General features: G+C 37.6%; 1 protein-coding gene across 10 annotated transcripts in view; it reads right to left on the bottom strand.

Moving 5' to 3' along the window:
- Window positions 1-25,979, bottom strand: part of GTPBP10 (GTP binding protein 10) — a 37,174-nt gene extending 11,195 nt beyond the window's left edge. For 2 of the 10 annotated variants that reach the window (XR_011487641.1, XM_020914995.2), the window contains exons 1-9: window positions 25,875-25,979; window positions 22,536-22,729; window positions 18,584-18,675; window positions 17,784-17,928; window positions 9,923-9,996; window positions 7,871-7,923; window positions 5,488-5,595; window positions 4,883-4,960; window positions 2,595-2,718 (exon numbers count right to left, since the gene is read on the bottom strand). Coding sequence is in view for 9 of the 10 variants with exons in the window: in XM_020914995.2 (XP_020770654.2) it covers window positions 2,595-2,718; window positions 4,883-4,960; window positions 5,488-5,595; window positions 7,871-7,923; window positions 9,923-9,996; window positions 17,784-17,928; window positions 18,584-18,675; window positions 22,536-22,729; window positions 25,875-25,907 (901 nt within the window). In the remaining variant the exon portion in view is untranslated. The other 8 variants (XM_070467318.1, XM_070467313.1, XM_020914989.2 and 5 more) reach the window with 8 other exon arrangements.
- Window positions 25,980-27,121: the final 1,142 nt, after the last annotated feature.

Raw genomic sequence — 27,121 nt, forward strand, 5'->3', positions numbered from 1 at the left:
CTTCAATAACATAAGGCAACACAGACTCTCTGAAAGCTTTTCTATAAAAATAAAATCACTTGTGACTTGGGATATTCTAGTTTGCTTCAGCACACAGGTGGCCTTTAACTGTCCAAATTTAGAGACGTATCATCACTGGTACTAGGAGCCATACTAAAATTGAGAACAATTCAAGGAGAGATCATTTTAGATGACTCCAATATTTCACCCCACTGGGGCTGACAACTGAGCCCCAGTTAGGTAACTTTTGCTTCTTCTCTGCTACCAAGGCAACAGAAGGGAGGATGGCATACTGATGGGATGGATCAACACTGATATCACCTGGAAAGGCTGGCTAAAAGAGATTAACCAAATCAATACAAAGCTTGGTTTCTGGGATTCATTTAGCCCCAAGGAAAAGAGAGGCTAATTTGGAAATTATCACTGAGGTGACTATGTAGTTTTTATTATAGGCCAAAATAGCCACAAACTCCTGAGTTACCCCCATCTCTGGTACCTCTTCTAAAAATTCCCTTTTCTGCAAGATCAACCAGCACACAGATCTAATGACCTCATAAAACAAATGACATAAAGGAATAAACACTTTATTATTTATAAATATTTTGAGGAATATTTATACCCCCAAAGTAACTTATTAACTCAAGGGCAGGCCCAATATATACATAAGGATTTTTAGGAGAAGAGAGAGGATCTTCCGGTGCTGTCTGATAGTCCTGGTACATTTTAATTTATTTTCCTCAATTTTTATCTCAAGGATAAAAACAGGTTAAGTCTATTTAAAAAACATGTTAACCACTTACCTTCCATCCTACTTTTCTCATTTGTGCAAAAGGTCCTCTACTAGACTCAGAAAAATGAAAGCATCATCTCTATATGGTAGAGTGTGTTCTGCAAAGGTCAATATTCAAAACTATGGAGAATCCCTTTAAATTCCTTTATACAAAGTGGTCCATTTAGGGACCAATTTCACACAAATCCTTTAGAAGTAACAGCATCTATTATTCTGTGCCACACATACAAACAACTCAAGTTCCTTTTAGAAGATTAATAGTCTCCAGAGATCTATAGACCTGGCACTGCAAAGATACGTATCTCTTTAGAACTACTAGCCCTGTTTTTAAATTCATGATGTACTAGGGGAATGAAATTTTAGAACTTGTGAAATAAGTTAAAAGATTTCATAGGTATATGCTGACCTTTTCCTCTTCTGAACCAAATCCCATTAACTCTTTAAGAGCCCAGTTTAAGTTTTACTTCTTGATGATGCCTGAACTTTTCAGCTCAAATTAATCTTTCTTCCCTTCTATGTCTTATAACACATTGTGTATATGACATTTAAGTTTCATATGGTATGTGTTCTTCCTTCAAACACACTTTTTTTTTTTTAAGAGGAACAGGTTTCATTTTTTTTCCCCACTGATTATAGTACACCGAAGTCTCTGCAAATAGTAGGTATTCATTAGTTCAGTTCAGTTCAGTTGCTCAGTCATTGTCTGACTCTTTGCGATCCTGTGAATCGCAGCACGCCAGGCCTCCCTGTCCATCATCAACTCCCAGACTTTTCCCAAACTCATAATCCATTGAGTCGGTGATGCCATCCAAACATCTCATTCTCTGTCGTCCCCTTCTCCTCCTGCCCTCAATCTTTCCCAGCATCAGGGTCTTTTCAAATGAGTCAGCTCTTCACATCAGGTGGACAAAGTATTGGAGTTTCAGTTTCAGCATCAGTCTTTCCAATGAACACCCAGGACTGATCTCCTTTAGGATGGACTGGTTGGATGTCCTTGCAGTCCAAGGGACTCTCAAGAGTCTTCTTCAACACCACAGTTCAAAAGCATCAATTCTTCAGTGCTCAGCTTTCTTCATAGTCCAACTATTACATTCATACATGACCACTGGAAAAACCATAGCCTTGACTAGACGGACCTTTGTTGGCAAAGTAATGTCTCTGTTTTTTAATATGCTGTCTAGGTGGGTCATAACTTTCCTTCCAAGGAGTAAGCGTCTTTTAATTTCATGACTGCAATCAGCACCTGCAGTGATTTTGGAGCCCCCAAAAATAAAGTCAGCCACTGTTTCCCCATCTATTTCCCATGAAGTGATGGGACAGGACGCCATGATCTTAATTTTCTGAATGTTGAGCTTTAAGCCAACTTTTTCACTCCCTTCTTTCACTTTCATCAAGAGGCTCTTTAGTTCTTCTTCACTTTCTGCCATAAGGGTGGTGTCATCCACATATCTGAGGTTATTGATATTTCTCCCAGCAATCTTGATTCCAGCTTGTGTTTCCTCCAGCCCAGCATTTCTCATGAGGTACTCTGCATATAAGTTAAATAAGCAGGGTGACAATATATAGACTTGACGTACTCCTTTTCCTATTTGGAACCAGTCTGTTGTTCCATGTCCAGTTCTAACTGTTGCTTCCTGACCTGCATATAGATTTCTCAAGAGGCAGGTCAGGTGGTCTGGTATTCCCATCTCTTTCAGAATTTTCCAGAGTTTATTGTGATCCACATAGTCAAAGGCTTTGGCATAGTCAATAAAGCAGAAACAGATATTCATTAAACTGGCACTAAATGAATGAACAGGTTTACCTTTAGGATTCTGGAGTTGGTTCATCAGTACATGGAATTTATCCTGTGCATCTGGCAAGTCCATTTTATTTACTGCTAGGAGTGCAGGTTTTGTCTGAAGTTCCTCTTTGTACAACTCTAACTCCTTTAAATCAAAAGAGAGAAACCAAATAACTGTATTAAAATATCTATATAAATGACCTATTTGGTAATGTCTTTTTTTTTTCATTTATTTTTATTAGTTGGAGGCTACTTACTTTACAGTATTGTAGTGGTTTTTGCCATACATTGACATGAATCAGCCATGGATTTACATGTGTTCCCCATCCCGATCCCCGCTCCCTGGTAATGTCTTTCTATACTTTATAGGCCTGGGTATTCTAGGGCCCATTCACACCTCTGAAATCAGTAAGTGATTTTGTGCCTAGAGACAAATACAGATATTGGATTTCTATTAAGCACATAGATAAAATCCAGAACTAAATAATGACAATTAATCCTATGCCTGCATTATTCTTGGAAAAAGTAAGTATGCTTAGAAGTAAATCTTTGTGACCATGGATTAGGTAGTGGCTTCTTATATCTGACACTAAAAGTAGGAATAAAAGAAAGAATAGACAAAGGGGACTCCATCAGTTTTAAATTCCATGCTTCAAAAGGCAACTGAAAGAAAGTTAAAAGACAACTGAAAGAATAGGAGAAAATATTTGCAAATCATGTAACCAATAAAGGACTTGTATCTAAATTATAAAAAACTCTTACAACTCAACAATTAAAAGATAGCTCAATTTAAAAATGGGCAAGCAATCTGAATAGACACTTCTCCAAACACATACAAATGGCTAATAAGCACATAAAAAGATGCTCAACACCATTAGCCACAAGAGAAATGCAAATCATAACCACAATGAAATACTACTTCATTCCTACTAGGAAAGTCAAAGTAAAAAAGGTAATAATGAATGTTGACATTAATGTGGAAAAGTTGGAACCTTCATACATTGAAGTAATTCAGTGCTGCAGTCACTTTGGAGAATAGTTTGGCAGTTCCTCAAAATGTTAGATTTACCTTATTATCCAGTAATTTCGCCCCTAGATATACATATATACCCAAGAGAAAGGAAAACATACCCACACAAAAACCTGTACACAAATGTTCACAGCATTATCAACAATAGGCGAAAACATAGCTAGGAAATAGTATATAAAAGTCATTAAGGTAAAGATATCATGTTACATTAGAGAGAAATCATAGGCTGGATAGAGAATGTACAGGGTGTTGCTTGGGGGAAGCGGGAGAGGGCGCAGGAACAATAGAGACACATGCCTGGGAGGAACCCAACTCTGCCTCATCTACCATGTTCAGGTTAGACTTCAACCTAACCCACTGCTATGGGGGGCCATCAGAGCAGGGAACAAACATCTGCTTGGCTCTTTAACAAAGATCACTCTAGCTGCCTACAAAACATGGCCTGAAAAGAAGTGAGACTGAGCAGGGAGACCAGATAGTAAGAGGGGCTGATGATTACAACAGTGCGGGTGAAGACAAATAGCTGCATTTCAGAGAAATTTAGGGCATAAAACTGACAGGGTCTGATACAGGTGGTGAGAAAGTCAGAATCATTACTACCCAGGTTTCTGGCTGACATATTCAATAATGTTCTGAGGGAGGCTGGAAAATTTTTTTAAAAAGTTTAGTTCTGTGTGCGTGCTCAGCCACTTGTCACGTCCGAATCTTTGAGACTCCACAGTTAGTTAGCCACCAGGCTCCTCTGCCCATAGCATTCTCCAGACAAGAATACTGGAGTGTGTAACCATGGCCTCCTCCAGGGGATCTTCCCGACCCAGGGATTGAACCTGGGTCTCCTGCCTTGCAGGCGAATTCTTTACCACTGAGCAACCAGGGAAGCCCAAGTTCAGTTCTACACATATTAAATTTGAGAAGTTAATGGGACATCCAATCAAAGATATATAATAGGCAGCTAATCTAAAGTACAACCAAACTATCTGGGTATCAGAGTGCCTAAAAAGTAGACTGGGAAATAGTCTAAGAAATAGGAATTAAGTTAAGCAAGAGTCAGTCTAAGAATTTATATAATAGGGATTTGGAATCAAGGAAGGTTTTATTGATTACAACAGTTTGAGAAATGGATGAATATCAAGGAACTGGAGACAGCAAGTTTAGATTATTCTTTAACTGCCACCAAACTTTGAAAAAGTAGAGCTAGAAGATGTATTTATTCTAATTATCATATGTTATTTCATACAGTCCTATGTCCCTACATACTAGACCAGATAGAAAAACCTACTTTTGAAAGCAGTATTATGGTTTCAAAAGCAGTTCTGTAATGAGTTTGGGAAGAAAGCTGAAATCCAGAAATATCAACCTGAAAAAAGAAAAGGGAAAAAGATTGCCTTTAATGAAAAGAACGACAGCTATACAATTCTGTTTTGAATAGTTTCATTCTTTCAAGCTATAAATAATTTCTCAATCTATATTCTTTTGGTAATTTAGTAATTTGAAATGAGAGAAATTGATATTTTAAGATCACTGTAATTATTCTTATAATATCACAATCATTAATGAGAAACTAGTACAGATAAAACAACTTATACTAATAAAGATAATCTCATGAAATAGGAAAGTAATGCTGTGTAATTTAGTAGTACATAGAAAATCCTAAGGAATTAAACCTGACAAATATGGCCAAACTTTCATCTGATACAGTAAATGTTGCCATTTCCATTTCCATCCCCATATTATAAATAAATTTGACTCCTATCTAAACAGATTAAGTGGATTAATATATGCTACTACTCTTTCTTTAAATTTTATTATAAAAATGTCTAGGAAAACTAAATTCATTGAGTCTCACATTCTTGTAAGCATTATATTGATAGGCATATGACTTACAACAAAAAGCAGTTGTTTAGTTCTTTCTATATGCTTGAGGAATTTGTGGCCCATTCCTTTGTTCATATGTGCTCCTTCTATTAAACCAGGAAGATCAGCTACAGATATCTAATACAAAATTAAATGGTTTAATATTCAAAAATGAAAACTAATTACATCCAACAATTTTCATATTTCAATTATAAAGTTTCTAATTTGTGATTACCACTGAATTACTGTATCTCTAATAAAGCCAAGATACTTTGATAACAAAATAAGTGTATTAAGAATCAAAATCCTTTGCTATCAGAAATTAGAGTCCCATTTTTACTTTAACAATCTAAGAACTCTAAGGCTTAGCTTAACATTTATTAATATAAATTCTCTTTAGAATTCCATAAATTATACTGTTCAATATGAACTTTTCAAAGAATTTCAAACTTTTAAATTCTTAAAAGTAAACAAGGATATTAATTCAGCAGCCATTGACTTAGGATGTAAGCACTGTAAAGTGTTTTATTCTGTATGTAAATGGCTGTTTGGTACCACTGGTCCTTTACTGTTCATATTCTACCAGGATTTAACTATTCTTAAAAAGTAAAGGAAACAGTGTCCCTATACTCTATTTAGGACTATTAACCATTATTAGAGTCATTAACCATTATTCAACACTTGTGGTTTTCAAACTTCACCGCACATCATAATCATCTAAGGAATTGCTATAAACTACAGATCCTCAAGCCCTATCCCCAGGGATTTGGTTTCAAATCACTGGGGCCCAAGCTGGATTTATCATTGTTGTTCTTAGGCTAGTCAGATGATTCTGATGTACAGTAAGGGATGAAAAACACTGCTCTACACACACTGCTTGTGTGGTTAAAATTTTCAGTTTTAAAGAAAGTTGTAGCTATGTGATAAAGCAAAGTACATATAGAGGTCTCATGTTCTGAAATTTTCTTCAGAGGTTTTTTCATTGATGTCCCTTAAATTACCAATAATGTTTTCTACATTCCTATTATCCTGCACTTATAATTTTACTTATTATTTAATCTTCTATGTAATTGTTAAAGCTTAAAAAATTTTTTTACTGTTATACTACTATTATTAATGAATATACATCTTTGATATCTTTTGAATTATGTCATTGGATTATATGAAACTACACTGATAAACCATCATTTCAAGTCCATATTTTACATTAGGGTTCATCATCTAGGTTTTACACATTCTATGGTTTTGACAAATTTATGACATGTATTTACCATTACAATATCATACAGAATAGTTTCACTGCACTTAAAAACCCTCTGTATGCTGCCTATTCAACCTTTCTACCTATTCAACCTTTCTTTCCTCCTAATCCTTGGTAACCACTGATCTTCTCTATTTCCACAGTTTTGCCTTTTTTCCAGAACATCATATAGTTGAAATCATACAGGATTTAGCTTTTACAGACTGGCTTCTTTCACTTAGTAATAAGCACTGGAAGTTCCTCTGTGTCCTTTCATGGCTTGATTATTTATTTTTTAGTGCTGAATGACATTCAATTTTCAATATGTACACAGCTTATTTATCCATTCATCTACTGAAGGACATCTTGGTTGCCTCCAAGTTTTGGCAATTATGAACAAAGCAACTGTAAACATCTGTGTGTGGGCTTCTGAGTGGGCCTACGTTTTCAATTGTCTGGGTAAACACTAAGGAATGCAACTGCTGATCATACACTACATATTTTAAAATTTTTATTATTTTTCATTTTTTGTTTTTATTCTAATTACTCAAAAAAAACTAGAGTTCTTCCTTAACAAGGAAAAATAAATTTTAATAGCTAGCTAAGACCCAAATCCCATTCAATTAAAAAAAATTTTTTTAAACAGTAAAATGGGATAAAATTACATCCAGGAACTTTAGAATATGTTTTTAGGAAATGAAAATCAATAATCAAGTATGACAATAAAATATGGAATTGCAATGAGAACAAACAGATCAAGGAGACTAAGATACAATCAATGTTATAATTACAAACTGTATCCAAACTTTGGAAGAATTATTCTTATACAATATTTTACTGATAGTGCTCAGCAGAATTGATTTGATCATGACTTCAATTACCAAAACCAAAATCCTGCTACTTTTTCCAATACCACAGAAACTGTCGAATATTATAAGTCTAAGCAATAAGGCAAGTACTTTCATTTCTAATCGAGAGTCTTATTTTAAAAATAGCCACCTACGGGACTTCTCTGGTGGTCCAGTGATTAAGACTCTGCACTCCCAATGCAGGGGGCCCAGGTTCAATCCTTGGTTGGGGAAAAAAATTCCCATATTCTGCAACTAAGGATGCCAGAGCAGCCAAATAAATAAATATTTTTAAAAGAATAAAAGTTAAAAAAAAAATACCCACCTGTTTGAAATCACTATACATAATTTTTCCAAGTTCAGGCTTTATTGTTGTAACTAAAAAAAAAAAAAGTAAATTAAAGCTAGAATAAAGCATTGTACTCTCAAAACTATCCTAGTGTTAGGTATAAAATAAATAATATTTCCCTTCTGTGAACAACCTAATTCAGATTATGTTCTCATTCATTGAAATTAAAGGTATAATTATTTTGGAAATGGACAAATATAGATTTTTATAATCTGCAAAAGGATAGGCCTAATCTAATTAGTGGGCCTCAAAGTCCCTCTCAAACCTTAAGAGCATGGCAAAGGGTTGAGGGCAGGGGACAGAATTTAGGTTTCTGTCATTTGGGTTACATCTGAAATCTACTGGTCCTTTCTCATTCTGTTATCCTCAAACTTCATCAATCCAACAGCAGCCTCCTTCTACGACTTTTTGCTTTTCTTCTCTCCTTCTCAAAGATCCCCTATTTTATAACAATAAATACTGGCCAAGAGATTTATAGCAGTTAGTACAAAATTAGCTCTACTTTATCAGAGTCTAATCCTAGAATTGTTTGATTTTATTTTCCATGATTTTATTTTCAATAGTTTCCCTGATAGCTCAGCTGGTAAAGAATCTGCCTTCAATGCAGGAGACCCCGGTTTGATTCCTGTGTTGGGAAGATCCATTGGAGAAGGGATAGGCTACCCACTCCAGTATTCTTGGGCTTCCCTTGTGGCTCAGCTGTAAAGAATCTTCCTGCGAAGCGGGAACCCTGGGTTAGGAAGATCCCCTGGAGAAGGGAAAGGATACCCACTCCAGTATTCTGGCCTGGAAAATTCCATGGACTGTATACTCCATCAGGTTGCAAAGAGTCGGACACGACTGAGCGACTTTCACTTTCCATGTTAATGTCATTCTGTGCCATTTTGTTTAAAGAAGGTAGAGATCCTCTTATATTCATTCACTTGCTTGCTAAGTCACTTTAGTCGTGTCCAACTCTTTGCGATGCTATGGACTATAGTCCACCAGGCTCCTGTCTGTGGGACTCTCCAGGCAAGAATACTGGAGTGGGTTGCCATGCCTGCGTCCAAGAGATCTTCCGGACACAGGGATCGAACCCGCTTCTCCTAAGGCCTGTGGATTGCAGGCAGATTCTTTACAACTGAGTCACCCAGGAAGCCCATTCATTCACTATTTTTAGTCTAAGTTTCCATTATACCTTATCTGCTATTGCAATAGCTAGTTCTACTAAGTTCTTTCCAGATCCACTTATGTCCCACATTAATCCATTTTGTACATTATATGCAAAGAGATATTTTTGAAAAGCAAATTAATCATTTTTATCCTTTGTTAAAAAGCTATAACCTCTTCTAAAGCTATAAAGATCAAATACAGCCTATATGGCCTATATCATAGATCTCCACCTCCATCTCTAGCCTCAGCTTGATTCCTTCATCCCCTTACAACATGTTCTTTAGACAAACAAATCTACGCCCTGCCACCATGAAGCCTGTGTGTACACTATTTCCTTTAACTAAAAAGACTCTGACCTCCATTGTCTGTCACCAGTTAACTCACATTTACTGTTCATATCTCAGCCCCACCATCACACTTCCCCAAAGAAATCTAAAGCAGTCACCTACACTCTTTCAAAAAACTGTATTATACCCTCTTATATTCATTAGTAACAGTATTCACTTCTGTTTACCAATCTTTATAACTCCAGAACTTGTTGTAGTTCCCGGAAATAAATACTTGCTTAATGAATAAAAGATCTGATCTCTGCCTTCCTAGCATTTATCACAGTGTTTGATAAAGGGTAGGTACTCATAAAATAATAACTAAACCAAACAAATGATTATGCAACAGAGAAATAAATGTGACAAAGTATCTAAGAAGTACTAGGAACTTTGCTGAGAGCTATAGAGGTTTCAAAGATTAATGGGAAATCCATATATTCTGTCTGCCAAGAATTTTCAAACTAGGGCTACCCCAGTTATATTTTATTCATACTCAAAAAAAAATTAGTCTTTAAAACATACCTCCACACACTAAAAAAACTGTACTTACATGCATAATCTGCAATTGCAGGTTTTGCATGAGAAATCTTACTTAGCAAAGAGGATTTTCCAGCATTTGGGAATCTGAAACAAGAAAATAAATTCATATTAATACATCACAACAAATAACAGCATTTTTAATACTTATCTCTGAATTCCTAACATTTAAAAAAACAGACTTCTTGAGTATTGCTAGAATTAAAAGAATATAAATTTATAATCATGAAAAACTTGAGGAACAAAATATAAAAAAGGTAAAGATTAATTTATGGTAAACACTGAAGATGTTTCTCTACTGACAATCAAGTAACGTTAAAAAAAAAAACCTGTAGAAAAACAAAAAGAAATTAATAAAAATACCTTCAACTCACTATCTCTAGCCAACACTGACAAAATATCTCTTATATTGTTTTGTGGATTTTTTTTTTAAAAACCATTTCATATGGACATTTCACTAGCAAAGTAATGAACCTGATTTAGCTATCATCTAGCTTCAACAAATATTAATACATTCTTAATAACTTTTTTAAAGTTGGTTTATTTAAATAAAAACCTAAATAAGGTCTGGGTATTACAACTGGTTGACGTATCTTTTAAATTTCTCTTAGTACAGGCTCCCTTTCAAACTTGTCTCCCCTTTGCAATTTTATTTTTAAAGAAACTGGGTCATTTGTCCTGTAGTTTCTTTTCCAGTCTGTTTTTTTCTGCTGACACACATGATGCCCTTTAACATATTCCTATAAATTGGTAGATATCTGATTAGATTCAGGTTTGATTCCTTTTTTCACTAAAAGGCTACTTATAGTTGGTTGGCCTCCTTTTTAAACTGAATTATATAAGGTGAATGCATTTCAAGGGTACACTGTAATTTACTTACCTAATTTCTTATTATTAGGCATTTAGGTGGTCTCAATTTTTTTTACTGTTATAAATGACATTACAAAAAATGTGCATAGAGCTAGAAAGAAATACAGCAACATTAAGTCACCTTAACATTAAGTGGTACAATTAATAGACATCTCTTTTTTTGTTTCTGCAAATGAGCACTGATTTCTTGTCAAACTTTTTTTAAAAAAGAATTTAAACACTGATGTGAATATCCTTGAACCTTTACATATACTTTTATTCCTTGAGGTAAATTTCTAGAAAAAGAAATATTACATTAAAATATCTGGCTGTTTTAAAGGTTTTCATTTTATTGCTAAATATCCCTCAAGAAAAGCCCCCAATGGATGAAAGAAAGTACTAAGAATGGGGGCCACTTAAAAGGTAATTTCCTAAAATCATTCAGATATTTTCATTAAATTAATTCAACCAATGGGAATGTAAATTGTACAGTCACTACAAAAAACAGTATGGAGGTTCCTTAAAAAATTAAAAACAGAACTACCATATGATCCAGCAATTTCACTTCTGGATATTTATCAAAAAAATCCCAAAACACTAACTTGAAAAGATATACACACCCCTATATTCACTGCAGCACTATTTATAATAACCAATATGTGAATACAATCCAAGGTGTCCATTAACGGATGAAAGCATACAGAAAATGTGTGTAGGGGAAGGAGGGTGTAAGACGGGTAAAGGGTGTGAAAAAGTAAAGAATCCAATTGTAGGGAATTCCCTGGTCATCCCGTGGTTAGAACTCTGTGCTTTTCAATGCCAAGGGCCTGGGTTCAGTCCCTGGTTGGGGAACTATGATCCTGCAAGCTGTGTGGCGCAGCCAAAAAAAAAAATCCAGTTGTAAAATAAGTAAGTCATGGAGATATAATGTACAGCATGGTGATTATAATTAATAATCAGTACTATTTAAAAGTTGCTAAGAGAGTAAATTTTTAAAATTCTCATCACAAGAAAAAAAATTTTTTTAACTACATGTGGTGACAGATGCTAACTAGACTTACGGTGGTGATCAACATATACAAATACCAAATCATTACACTGTACACCTGAAACTAACATTATGTGTCAAGTGTATCTCAATTTAGAAAATCATCCAACAAATACTGAGCACTGACTTCGGTTAGGCAATATACTAGGCATGACAAATACAGTAACCAACAGGAAAAATGTTATCCCTGTCTTCACAGCTTTCATTCAAATCATGATCTTTTCTCAAAACTGCCAAATTTTCATTTGGAGTAATAGTGTAATATTCTACGAATATTAACTTGGAATTCTATAAAAAACTTTAAGCTGTTAATGAAGTTCTTTAAACAATCTTATTAAAATATTTCTATAATAAATTTAGAATAAAATTACATGTGATTGCTTGACTCATTTCCCCTGGAAAAACAGTATTTTCTTATATCTTATTATACCTAGGCTCTTGTAACTTTTTGTAAAGCAAATTGCAATCAGTTTTGCCATGACTGTCACTAGCTGGACTTGCTTAATTCTAATATCCCCATATTTTCATAACAATATTAAGCAGAGAAAAATGCAACTATTTTCAAAGAGATCAAAATATAAGAAGAAAAAGGAAGCTAATGATTGAAAAACCAATAACAGATTTTTCTTGAAAGTTACCTAATGAAGATTTTACAGTCTGAGGTCCAACCCATGCAAAGATCAGATTTAACCACAGCAGTACAAGTATACTAGTTATATGATAACTTGCTTTCCAGGCTCAGTTCATTCCTGAAGCTGGCTTAAAGGTTAAGGGATATCTGCTTATGCTGGTATTCACATTATGTAACTTTTTAAGAATAGTTACCTAATTAAAAGCACTAGCAGACATGTTAAACATTGTGCTCTACAATCATGATGCTTGATATTAACTAATATGAAGTCCACTTCTGAAAAGCTTAGTTATTTCACTATATGTGGTCTCTAATAAGTTGACAATATATGATGATGATAATGATAATGACAGCAGCTACCACTCACTCACTGAGCATTCACAAATCCAAGACATCTGTTATGCTGCAAATGCAATCTTACTCAGTAATAACATTTTTAAGGCAGGACTATTGCCATCCTCTATTAAAGAGAAAACAAAGGCTTAGAGATATTGTATTCAAGACCATCCAGCCGGCCTTCAGAAGATTTGAGATTCTAACACAAACAGTCTCACTTGAGTCTCCCATCACCATCCCACTTTTATTCACTACTCAACCTTGGTATGTTCTTCTTAGGCTGTAAGGGTATCTCTATGGAAACAGAAACATATTTTTCCAGAAAATGAGAAAGTGAATGGCTGGATTCTCAGTCTTATCCACAAAATCCTATCTAGTCCATAAAGTTCCTAAAAATATACACTGGGTTGGCCAAAAAGCTCTTTCACAACAAAACATCTTATGGAAAAACCCAAACAAACTTTTTGTCCAACCCAATAGTATTACAGAACTGATGACTCGTTACCCTCATAACTATGTTTTATTGAAAAAATTAAATGTGAATAGCAAGCTTTAATGCCAAGATGTCATCTTTCTCTGTTACAACTTCAGCAGGTATGAGGCCTCTGTGAACCCTAAGCCCCTGCTGGTAAGATTTAGACAGGCATGGAAAGAGGTGAGGAGTTCAGAGTGAAGAGTGTGACAAAGAAGCAGTGAGATGTGACAAGAGGAAGATGAAAAGAGGTGAGAAACTACGGGAAGGCAGGGAATGGAAGTGGCAGTGGGAGTAGAGCAGCAGTTTCTGCTCCCTTCTCCTTAGGTCTTCCATCTGACTGTTGTGGACTGCTGCAGTGGAGCTTGGGAGGGGAAGACAGAGGGAGAGGAAACACGCAAAGCTGAGCATTTCCCTTCCTTTACCTACCTTCTACCTTGCTACCTATCTCCCTCCAGCTGGTGCCAGCAAAGCTGAGCATTTCCCTTCCTTTATCTGCCTTCTACCTTGCTATCTATCTCCCGCCAGCTGGTGCCAGCACCACAAACCCTACAGCGAAATAGCACTGTTTGATGAAGGTGGAGGCTGATGAAAGAGAAAAACACTGTAAGAGCTGCAGTGCTGAGAATGGACAGTTCCTAAACAGAGTGAAGGACAGGGGATTGGTCATTACAAGATCCAACGTGGTGCTCAACAGTGTGTAAAGCTAATGGCTGAGATCAACTGGACCAGTCTTTAGCCATCTGACTGATGATACTTCAATAACTCTATTAAAACTTGTAAGAATATCTTAGTCATTTTCCCCCTACTCTTTATTTCTACATACTTTTTAAGATGTGGTTTGTTTGGGTTTTTAATTTCATTCCTAATATCTGGTAACATTCTTTTACCCTCTTATACTACTGCATTTGACTGATTTTTCTGCAAAAAGATAGGACACTGAAAGATGAACTCCCCAGGTCAGTAGGTACCCAATATGCTACTGGAGAATAATGCTAGTGCTAAGTCGCTCAGTCATATCTGACTCTTTGTGACCCCTTGGACTGCAGCCAGCCAGGCTCCTCTGTCCATGGGATTCTCCAGGCAAGAGTACTGGAGTTGGTTGCCATTTCCTTCTCCAGGTGATCTTCCCAACGCAGGGATCGAACCCGTGTCTCTTTTATCTCCTGCATTGGCAGGCAGGTTCTTTATCACTAGCGCCACCTGGGAAGCCCCTTGGGCTCCCCTGGTGGCTCAGATGGTAAAGCGTCTGCCTGCCAATGCAGGAGACCCAGGTTCAATCCTTGGGTCAGGAAGATCCCCTGGAGAAGGAAATGGCAACCCACTCCAGTACTCTTGCCTGGAGAATTCCATGGACTGAGGAGCCTGGCAGACTACAGTCCATGGGGTCGCAGAGTCGAACACGACTGAGTGACTTCACTGGAGACCAGTGGAGAAAGAACTCCAGAAAGAATGAAGAGATGGAGCTAAAGCAAAAACAACACCCAGTTGTGGATGTGACTGGTAATGGAAGCAAGGTCTGATGTTGTAAAGAGAAATACTGCAGAGAAACCTGGAATGTTAGGTCCATGAATCAAGGTTAATTGGAAGTGGTCAAACAGGAGATGGCAAGAGTGAATGTCGACATTTTAGGAACCAGCAAACTAAAATGGACTGGAATGGGTGAATTTAACTGAGATGACCATTATATCTACTACTGTGGGCAGGAATCCCTTAGAAGAAATGGAGTAGCCATCATAGTAAACAAAAGGGTCCAGAATGCAGTACCTGGATGGGATCTCAATGATCTCTGTTTGTTTCCAAGGCAAACCATTCAATATCACAGTAATCTAAGTCTACACCCCGACCAGTAACACTGAAGAAGCTGAAGTTGATCGGTTCTTTGAAGACCTGTAAGACCTTCAAGAACCAACACCCAAAAAAGATCTCCTTTTCATTAGAGTGGACTGGAATGCAAATGTAGAAAGCCAAGAAAACACCTGGAGTAACAGGCAAATTTGGCCTTGGAGTACAGAATGAAGCATGGCAAAGGTTGATAAAGTTTTGCCAAGAGAACACAGTGGTCCTAGCAAACACCCTCTTCTAACAACACAAGTGAAGACTCTACACATGGACACCACCAGAGTCAACATTGAAATCAAACTGATTATATTCTTTACAGCCAAAGGTGGAGAAGCTCTATACAGTCAGCAAAAACAAAACCGGGAGCTGACTGTGGCTCAGATCATGAATTCCTTATTGCCAAATTCAGACTTAAATTGAAGAAAGTAAGGGAAACCACTAGAACATTCAGATATGACCTAAATCAGATCCCTTACGATTATACAGTGGAAGTAAGAAACAGATTTAAGGGACTAGATCTGATACAGTGCCTGATGAACTATGGACAGAGATTCATGACACTGTACATGAGACAGTGATCAAGACCATCCCCAAGAAAAAGAAATGCAAAAAAGCAAAATCGTTGTCTGAGGAGGCCTTACAGATGGCTGTGAAAAGAAGAGAAGCAAAAAACAAAGGAGAAAAGGAAAGATATACCCATTTGAATGCAGAGTTCCAAAGAATAGCAAGGATAGAAAGGAAAGCCTTCCTCAGTGATCAGTGTAAAGAAATAGAGGAAAACAATAGAATGGAAAAGACTAGAGATCTTGTCAAGAAGATTAGAGATACCAAGGGAGCATTTCATGCAAAGATGCCCACAATAAAGGACAGAAATGGTAAGGACCTAACAGAAGCAGAAGATATTAAGAAGAGGTGGCAAGAATACACAGAAGAACTGTATAAAAAAGATCCTCAGAACTCAGATAATCACGGTGGTGTGATCACTCACCTAGAGCTAGACATCCTGGAATGTGAAGTCAAGTGGACCTTAGAAAGCATCACTATGAACAAAGCTAGTGGAGGTGATGGAATTCCAGTTGAGCTATTTCAAATCCTGACAGATGATGCTGTGAAAGTGCTGCACTCAATATGCCAGCAAATATGGAAAATGCAGCAGTGGCCACAGGACTGGAAAAGGTCAGTTTTCATTCCAATCCCAAAGAAAGGCAACTCCAAAGAATGCTCAAACTACCACACAATTGCACTCATCTCACACGCTAACAAAGTAATGCTCAAAATTCTCCAAGCCAGGCTTCAGCAATACTTCAGTGAACTGTGAACTTCCAGGTATTCAAGCTGATTTTAGAAAAGGCAGAGGAAGCAGAGGTCAAATTGCCAATATCCGCTGGATCATCGAAAAAGCAAGACAGTTCCAGAAAAACATCTATTTCTGCTTTATTGACTATGCCAAAACCTTTGACTGTGTGGATCACAATAAACTGTGGAAAATTCTGAAAGAGATGGGAATACCAGACCACCTGACCTGCCTCTTGAGAAATCTGTATACACGTCAGGAACCAACAGTTAGAACTGGACATGGAACAATAGACTGGTTCCAAACAGGAAAAGGAGACCGTCAAGGCTGTATATTGTTACCCTGTTTATTTAACTTATATGCAGAGTACCTCATGAGAAATGCTGGGCTGGAGGAAACACAAGCTGGAATCAAGATTGCTGGGAGAAATATCAGTAATTTCAGATATGCAGATGACACCACCCTTATGGCAGAAAGTGAAGAACTAAAGAGCTTCTTGATGAAAGTGAAAGAGTAGAGTGAAAAACTTGGCTTAAAGCTCAACATTCAGAAAACTAAGATCATGGCATTTGGTTCCATCACTTCATGACAAATAGATGGGGAAACAGGGAAAACAGTGAGAGACCTTATTTTGGGGGGCTCCAAAATCACTGCAGATGGTGACTATAGCCATGAAATTAAAAGACGCTTACTTCTTGGAAGAAAAGTTATGACTTGGAAGAAAAGTTATGACCAACCTAGACAGCAAGGCTAGTCAAGGCTATGGTTTTTCCAGTGGTCATGTATGGATGTGAGAGTTGGACTATAAAGAGAGCTGAGTGCTGAAGAATTGATGCTTTTGAACTGTGGTGTTGGAGAAGACTTTTGAGAATCCCTTGGACAGCAAGGAGATTCAACCAGTCCATCCTAAAGGAAATCAGTCCTGAATATTCATTGGAAGGACTGATGTTGAAACTGAAACTCCAATACTTTGTCCACCTGATGTGAAGAACTGACTCATCTGAAAAGACCCCGATGCTGGGAAAGACTGAAGGCAGGAGAAGGGAACGACAGAGGATGAGGTGGTCGGATGGCATCACCGACTCAATGGATATGAGTTTGAGGAAACTCCGGGAGTTGGTGATGGACAAGGACTGGCGTGTGCAGTCCATGGGGTTGCAAAGAGACAGACACAACTGAGCGACTCAACTGAACTGAACTTGACAAATGAATAGTAACTATGATACTCTCTATGTTTTCAATATGAAAACTACTACATTTAGCAGCATATTCTTAAAGTACACAAACACACAAATTCCACAAATAAGAAATAATGCAGCCCCCACATTACCATTTATATTTATTTCCTATTCATGAAGTATCTCTCAGAAAGTATAAAAATAAAAATATGAATGATACTTACCCCACCAGGCCTATATCAGCTATAAGTTTTAGATCAAGGTGAATTACTCGCTTCTGGCCTTTCAATGGTAAGAAATTTGTAAGTAATTTACCACCAAGACCTCCTTCAGCTACCAAAATTCTGTCTTTCTCTTTATTGAGTTCTCCTTAAAAAGAGAGATGAAGATATTTAAAGCAAAGGTTAATAAGTGGAGCTAATCACTAACGGCACTCTTTTTTCAGAAACAGAAGCCAGGAAAGTCTAATTTACAAATTTAAAGCACTTAATAACAGAATCAAGTTTCTATTATTGGAAAAACACCTTTGCTAGTGGATGGAAAAAGGCTAGTTATTTTTTTCAAAACCAAATAAATATTCTTGTCTTTAAAATTATTTTAAATCTAGTGGCTAATTCTGAACAACTTTTATATAATGATTTTAAAAGCTGTTTTACAAACTAGCAACTAAAATACTTAACGTTTAAAAAAAAAAAAAATCCTGAAACTAGAGAGGTGCTATTCCTTACAGCTCTCAATATTTGAAAATGTGCACATTTCTCACAATTTTATGTGCTTCCCAGGTGGTACAATGATATAGAATCAGCTTGCCAGTGCAGGAGATTTAAGAGACTTGGGTTAGATCCTTGGGTGGGGAAGATCCCCTGGAGAAGGAAATGGCAACCCACTCCAGTACTCTTGCCTGGGAAATTCCATGGACAGAGGAGCCTGGCAGGCTACAGTCTAAGGGGCTGCAAAAAGCTGGATACAACAAAGCAGAGCACAGCTTCATCATGCACAACATAAGAAGCTACAGTCCACTTACCTATAACTTTACCATTTTCATCAGTCACTGAAACACCCACAGGTACAGGAATTTCACAGTCTTTTCCTTTGGAGCCTTTCAGTGCACTAACTCTACAAAAAAATAAAAGTTAAATTAACACAAAGAAAACCTGCCAGATTAAATGGCTGATGCTTCAAGCAAATTTAATGGTATACAAAGAAGATTAGCAACCAGTTCTTCTAATGCAGATGTTAAATGGTCAAATCATGAAGAAAAAATATTTATTTGCATTTTAGGCTATTATATCTCAATAAAAATATTAAGTGATGATTTAAGTTACCAAGCTAACTACCAAAAGTCATTTTAACTGATAATAAACTAAACTAATGTATATCTGAAAGAAAGAGACCATTGCAACAACACAAGTAAATGTGAAAAATTCATTGATGAATAACAACGTATTTTTTTAAAATCCCCTCAAATGAGAGTACTTTAATTACAGGAGGCTCATATGGCTATTCTTAAACTGCTCAAGAGAGGATAAAGTGATACAAACTTCTATCTAGTAATTCCACTTCTGGGAATTTATCCTTAAAAAAAAAAAATAAGTGAACAACCATGTGAACTATTATATGCACAAAGACATGGATTGCATTGTGACAGTAACAGGAAAAAAAAATCAATAATTAAATAGATGAATGACAAAGTAATTTATGTTATTTCCAATACTATCGGACTATTCAGGCATTCTTAACAATTTTCTGGGATGGGAAAAAAAGTTAAAAGAAAAGGTTACTAAATTTTGTGTTCCTGTTTTTATATCCCCAAATATTATATACAGAGTTAATTACATTTGCATAAAGACATAGAAAGTCTTAGAAAAGTCATGAAAAGGCTGATAATGGTTATTTCTGGTTAGAAGAACTGTAAGTACTTGACCTTTTAAAAAATCTATTTATTCTTAATTTCCCTGATTAGGTCAGAACTGCCATACCCATATTCATGAGCAGGCTCTCAATCATAACACTTGTCACAGTGATAATTTTCTACTGTTCATTTATTTGATAAATGTTTGCTCTTATACTAGACTACTGTTAGGTTCCAAGGCAGCAGGGAACACAACAGTTTAGATCATCATTTTATCCTAGACATCCAGTATAGTTACCGGCACAAAGCAGACACTCAAGTAACATTAGCTGATTGAACTGGAAAGACAAAAATGAATGAATTTGAAATATATTAAAGAAAGATTTAAATAGAACATCTCTCTTGCTGGGATTATGATGCGATTTTTAAATGTAAAGACAAGACTCACTTTTCATTCCTATTTGTTACTGCTAGTGAATATTCTATTAATATACTTTATTAAATACACTTGCCACTTAAATTTCAAAATAATTTTATAAACAGCTTTTAAAATAACTGAAATGGTATTTGATCATTTTCATAGTTAAGCAAGCATAAGCCAATTTACTGAGATTAGATTTCATGACGAACAAAAGCAGTCTTTCAGTAGACATTATTAGATATCTGCAATTAAAATCTTATTCAGTTACTAACACTTTGGAAGTGGTGCTTGAACCAAGACTTGGAAGGGGAGGAAGATTTTTGTCAGGAAATGAAGGCAGGAAAGTGAAAGAAAAAAATACACACACACACACAATTAGAAGGGAACTAGGCATTTGGTGAAATAAGTTATTTTGAGCATAAGCATAGTAGAAGTAGGGTGAAAGCACTGTAGGCCAGATCACAAAGAGCCTGATAGGCTATGTTAAAGAGTCTGAATATATCTTAGAGGGATGGGGAACATGGAAGGATTTTAAATAGGCAAGTCACATTAGTAAATTTGATGGTATAGAAAAAGCACTGGAGAGACAATTGGATAAAGAATGGATTGGAGGTGATGACTGAGACTGAAGACAGGAGACAACCTGGAGAATACCACAGGATTTTAGAAATGATAAAGCTCTGAATCCTTCTAGTCTCATCTTCCACTACATTCTGTGTTTTCTGCATACCCAGCCACACTGGCCTTCTTTTACTGTCTTCTGTTGGTATTTGTCTTCTATCTCTAGGTCTTTCACATTTTTCATGTTGTTAGTTTTCCTGTAATGCTTTTTCCTCCGCTTCATCCAGCTGGCTCTTATTAATCTTTTAGATTTAAGCCTTTACATTCTAAGAATTGCAACGCACAAGCACAGTAAATGTTCTTTTTAAATCTTTCTTAACATCTAATGTTATACACCATCTTTAGCTCACTACTGATCTAAACAGAATAAGTTGGGAATTACAGCAACCTTACTTTTCAAAAGAAATTATAAAATGGTGAAAAATTTTACTTTAAGATGTAAACTGCAGGTTATTTCCCACCTGTAACATCAAAATCATACACCACCACTCTGATCTTTAAAGTGATTACTAAATTCTAATATTGGGACCTCAAAATTTGCCCTATAAAGACTATTCATAAAACAAAACTGCTCAAAAGAAATTTAAGGGGTTTCTCCAAGGATTTCTTTACAAGTAGAGGATGCTGCTGGATATTTGCGGCAGGAATATTTGCTGTTGTGGTTGTGGCGGGGAGTTCCTCACTCTGTGTTGCAGGGTGTTTAGCCTGTATACCGGCTCTTATCCTTTGCTTATACCCATGCCCCAAGCAAGTGCCACATTCCATCCTCTACAATTGTGACAAATAAATATACCCAAACAGGGGCTTCCCTGGTGGCTCAGTGGTAAAGAATCTGCCTGCCAATGCAGGAGACATGGGTTCAATCCTTGATTCAGGAAGATTCCCCATGCCACGGAGCAGCTGAGCCCATGCTCCACAACTACTGAGCCTGTGCTCTAGAGCCTAGGAACCACAAAGACTGAGTCCGCACATTCCAGAGCCCGTGCTCTGCAACAAGACAAGCAATGGCAATGAGAAGCCCGTGCACCTCAACTAGGCAGTAGCCCCCACTCACTGCAACCAGAGAAAAGCCCAAGCAGCAACCAAGGCCCAGCACAGCCATAGATAAATACATAAAATTATTTTAAAATATATATATACATATATATACACACACCCAAACACGTGCTTGGGAAGGGAAAAGAAAAAAGGAACAGAAAGCCTAAGCTTTATACAAACACCTTCTAAAGAATAACAACAGAATGATACAGACCTGAGGAATCATAGTCTGCGTTTTGATGGAAGGTTTAAGAATTTTTTTCTTCATTTTCTTTACAATGCAAGGAAAAAATCCTCATATTTTAAAAACATAGTATGTCCCACAGAAAATAACAGACAATAACAAAAAACAAAGTATGTCCCACAGAAAATAACAGACAATAACAAAAAACAAAGGAAAGATCTTGCTTTCACAGAGAGAAAATCATAACAGAGACAAAAGGAAAACATTCAAGAGATGTAGCAGCAAACAGTCTCTAAATCTTAAGCATTGTAGTCGGGTGGAGTAGCCACATTTTCCAGAGAGTTTACTAAAAGACTGTCAAAGATAATCTCAGAAGAAAACAGTGGAGATTCAGATCATTTTCTGTTTCTATAATGGAAGTGTGAAAGAATATAAACACTGGAAGAAAAGGACAAAAGTTTAAAAATTTCAGAACCACCTTAATACTATCTTTTATCTTAAATAGAGACAAAAATTGTAGATTTTTGCTCAGCTACAAATTCAGGCTATTATTTACTTCAAATTTCAAATAAATTTTTATCTTTTAACTTTTTCTTCTTCTGGGAAAAATTAATTTCATAAAATCAAAGTGAAAGTGAAGTCGCTCAGTCGTGTCCGACTCTTTGCAACCCCATGGACTGTAGCCTACTAGGCTTCTCTATCCATGGGATTTTCCAGACAAGAGTACTGGAGTGGGTTGCCATTTCCTTCTCCAGGGGATCTTCCCAACCCAGGGATCAAACCCAGGTCTCCTGAACTGTAGACAGACGCTTTACCATCTGAGCCACCAGGAAAGACCAAGTCATTCAGTAAATACTTACCGACTATTTGCTCCTTCTCCAGCCACAAACCGTTTCTGAGGATATTTATCCTTAAGCTGTTTTAAAGTCATTTTGTTATGGGCTACAACCCAGACATCACCACCTTTTCCACCTTCTCCACCTAAGCGAGGGTAGCCCATTCCACCACTTCCTCCCTTGGTGAAGAGTCTCAGGTTATCAATGAAGTTTCCATACTAATAGAGAAAGACAGAAAAAGAACATTTGTATACCAGTCTCTTGAGGGTCCCTTGGACAGCAAGGAGATCCAACCAGTCCATCCTAAAGGAAATCAGTCCTGAATATTCATTGGAAGGACTGATGCTGAAGCTGAAGCTCCAATACTTTGGTCATCTAACGTGAAGAACTGACTCATTTGAAAAGACCCTGATGCTGGGAAAGATTGAAGCCGGAAGAAGGGGACGACAGAGGATGAGATGGTTGGATGGCATCACCAACTCGATGGACATGAATTTGAGTAAACTTCGGGAGTTGATGATGGACAGGGAGGCCTGGTGTGCTTCAGTCCACGGGGTCACAATGGGTTGGACATGACTGAGCGACCGAACTGAGCTGAACTGATACCGTAAGTGCTTACCAATTTTGAACTCCTTTCTAGTTCTTTGATGCCACTAAAACTCCTAAAAATATAAAAGGTTTTTCTATATGCCACATTTACTGTTTTTGCTTAGTCTACCTCCTGTCTGATCTCACTTGCCCATATTAACTCTATGTTTTTCATTATCAATTGTTGTCCTTCCTAACCTGAAGGTCTGACATTGGCCCACTTTTCAACAGACTTTCGCTCCATACTTTCTCAGTCTGTACTAGTAACTATCACCCAGGTGAGATACTCTCTATTCCAATGAGTTGGACATCTCCACCAGATGTAAGCTTAATAGTCTAAAGCAACTGAAACAAGATCTGTATCTTATATTTGAAATCCCTCAAATGTGTATCTTAGGTATTGAAAGGATAACAGTCACCTTTCATGTTGTAAAACAAAATCAAACTTTTCCCTAGGTAAATTCTGTTCCTCCAATGTTTTCTCAAATAATGAAACTAAAGCTTCTCTACTCATTGAGGCTACATATGGGAATCTTTATACCTGTTTCTCTCCCTGAAGCTCTACTATTTTTCCTTTATGGCACAACCACATGCCCTAGTATCTTGACCATTAACATTAGCTCCTAACTGGTCTTTCAGCATCTAGTCATTCCTTCCTCAATACATTTTCTATCTCACTGCCAGAGCTATTTTTCTGAAAATTGACCTGATCCCTAAACATATTTCTCTCTTACTCAAAAACCATTCATGGTTTTCTGTTTACAAAATAAAGTCTAAAATTCTCTGTGCTGCAGTTGAAGCTCTTAACCTACCCTTCCAGTTTCATTTCCATTCACTCAACCCCTCCTACAGCCTCCTCCTTTTTACTCTTTACTACACAATGTACTGTCACTTCTCCGACATTCTGCTCATGCTGTTTCATCTATTTCCAATGTCATTTTTTCTTTCCTATCATAAACCCATCCAAATGTCCTGTTTTCTGATGTATTTCTTAATTTCTCAAATTAATATTTACCATTGGCTTAGCTGGGCACTCAGTAATTTTAATTATATATCTATTATTATATACATTGTGCAGTCATTTCAGGCCTGACTCTTTGTGACCCTCTGAACTATATATAGTCCACCAGGCTCCTCTGTCTATGGGATTCACCAGGCAAGAACACTGGAGTAGGTTGCCATTCAGTTCAGTTCAGTCGCTCAGTCATGTCCCACTCTTTGCGACCCCATGAATCCATTAGGCTTCTAGAAATCCTACACTGCATCTTGGGTTTATTTCTGTTTCCCTCACTAAATCAAAAACTTCCTATTGGTCAGATCCTGTCTTAGCCACCTGGACTATTAAAATTCCTTACAGAGTAATTTCTTAATTTCATAGTCTTCCCATCTTTTAGTCATTTAGTATATAGTTTTAAGTATCAAAAATATCTGGGGACTTTTTTCAAAAATACATACACTTCACTGACCATTCTGATATACTTTGGAGAAGGGGATGAGACTAGGGTAAACCAGCACATTTATCAAAAGCTCCTTTGGTGATACGGGTAAATCTCAGTCTACACTTCAGACTGCAGTGAAAGTTACAGAGCAGCGATTCAAAGAACAGGTTTTCATTTGAGTATGGAAATATAGTCATGAAACAGTAATAGTAAGGGTGGAAGGAATATATAATACTGAATGAACTTAAGAGCAAGCCAGAGCATTTTTCTCTGAGAGCTTAAGAACTTACTCTTTGGTTCAGTAGTGCTAGATCAGAAATGCATCACAGATAAGTGAAGAGGTAGATTTCCCTTGCAAAAAAAAACATGGACTGGCAGTGACTGCTACGGCAGCAGTGACACAAGGAGCCTGTAATAATATAACCAGCAAAAAATGTAGTCGTTCTTTTTTTTTTTTTTTTTTGCTTAAGGATTAGTTACCCTATATGCCCAAGTACTATGCTTCACAAGTCTCTCTTCTTCTGACCACCTATTTTCTGGAAAATAGCTGAATAAAGTAAAACTTCACTAACCACAACTTTTACTAATCATGACTTTCCTCGGACAAAAATAAAACTCTTGTTTTTAAAGCTCCTTTCAACATGTGACATTTTTTACTGCTCTAATCAGATTCAAAGATTTATAACCCAAACTTAAAAGGAATATCCCAATCTCGTTCTTAGTAATAATGATCAAACTATGATGTTTCAAAAAACATTGCTAGTAAGGATCTCAGAGTGGTTTTTAAGTCTGAAAGTATCTGCGAATTGTTTACAAAAACGATTCTAAAACCCACACTGCACAAAACTCTTAGTTTCTCGCAAGAAGGCAAGTCAGTTACCTATTTTGGTTTACCGATAAAAATCGTCCTTAGAAAGTTAGTAATAACAATGCACTCAATGAAAAAATATGTAAAAACAAGTTATGGATATTACTACTTAAAAGAAGGAAAATACATAGTTGAGTCAAAAGTCAAACGTACACTCCACCTACACCACATAGCGTGCCTAAACGGCAAGCAAGTATCCCAGCCCTCCATCTCACGTGCACACTATCCCCTGAAAAATCCCAAACCCTGTTCCAAACAACCTTCCTAACAAAGATCGGTGATCACGCCCTTCTCATTACAGGCCAAGCCCGAGTTCTCCAGAGGCGAAAAGGACTAAGAAAAATAGCAAGAAAGAGGCCCCCAGGAAGAAACACCTGCGGAAGGAGGAAAGCGAAAAACCTGCACCCTCAGGTGGGGTTAGAGGCACCTGGCCTCGCACATCAGGCTGAGGGGGTACCAGTCACGGACCTTTCTGAACAACACGCAACTGCCGCGCACCATGCCTGCGAAGGGGTAGTATTCCCTCCGGCGGAAGTAGTACGCACAGAAGTATGGCGCTGCCTTTTTACGTCACCGCCGACCGCCGCAGCTGTTTTGTGTTCTCACGCTTTCCCCCCGCCCCCTCGCGCCTGACAGCCATTCATGCCGGAAGGCGCGCGCAGCGGGGCGCGCTCGGAAACGTGCATGCGCAGTGCAGTACCCCAACCCACCCCCTTACTCCGCGCGGAGGTGGTAGGTGGCGTTTGGCTGCAGGCTGAATAAAACGCTGAGGAAAGGTCTAGAGGCAGTGTGACAGGGGCCAGTCGGGTGCGAAGTGGGTGCCTCAGGAATATTTTGAATAGGATGGCACTGGAACCTGGGCTGCCTTGGAGGAGTTCTTATGCTGAGGAAACCGCGAGGTACCTCAGGCTTCCCTTTTGGCGAAGCAGAGTGGGGGGGAGAAAAAAACTCCCACGGACGGTAAAAACTAACGCGTGAAAAACTCAGAAACTCAACTGGGGGAAAAAAGAAACGTTAATTCACTGACCAGCTGAGTAATGTCTAGCAAAATCTTCCAGGAGCTGTTTTACAATTTGGGACCCTACGGTCAGGATCTGAGTTCTGTAAGAATTTCATTGCGTTCTGTGGGGGAGGAATCTTGGAACTGTTAGTAACTTCTAGGTGTGTTCTGCGCTTCAGTCTTGTCAGACTGTTTTCGACCCCATGGACTGTAGCCCGCCAGGTTCTTCTGTCTATGGAGTTCTCCAGGCAAGAATACTAGAGTGGGTTGCCATTTCCTCCTTCAAGCTTCTAGGGGTCCAGTAGATGTTATGGGTCATTATCCAACTCGTCTGAAGCGCGCCTTAGTCTGGGCAGGACCCGCGTAGCGGCGGGGTCGCAGTCCGCCCTGCCACCCCCCCTTCTGCCTTCACGCGGAGAACTGACGCACACAGCCCTGCTGGGCGGCTCTCGATTACTCTCCCAGCCTTACCATCTTTCTGAACTTAAAACAATCCTTCTCCCATTTCTGCCCCTAACTTATGACACGATGTAGCAACTATCCTCTGTGTTGATTCTTTTCCTACTGCTGAACCTCTCTCTACTCCCTCATCAATAAAACCATGCTGCTGCTGCTGCCAAGTCGCTTCAGTCTTGTCCGACTCCTAGCGACCCCATGGACTGCAGCCTACCAGGCTCTTCCGTCCATGGGATTCTCCAGGCAAGAGTACTGGAGT

The sequence above is a fragment of the Odocoileus virginianus genome, chromosome 1, assembly GCF_023699985.2.
Source record: "Odocoileus virginianus isolate 20LAN1187 ecotype Illinois chromosome 1, Ovbor_1.2, whole genome shotgun sequence".
Lineage (NCBI taxonomy): Eukaryota > Metazoa > Chordata > Mammalia > Artiodactyla > Cervidae > Odocoileus > Odocoileus virginianus.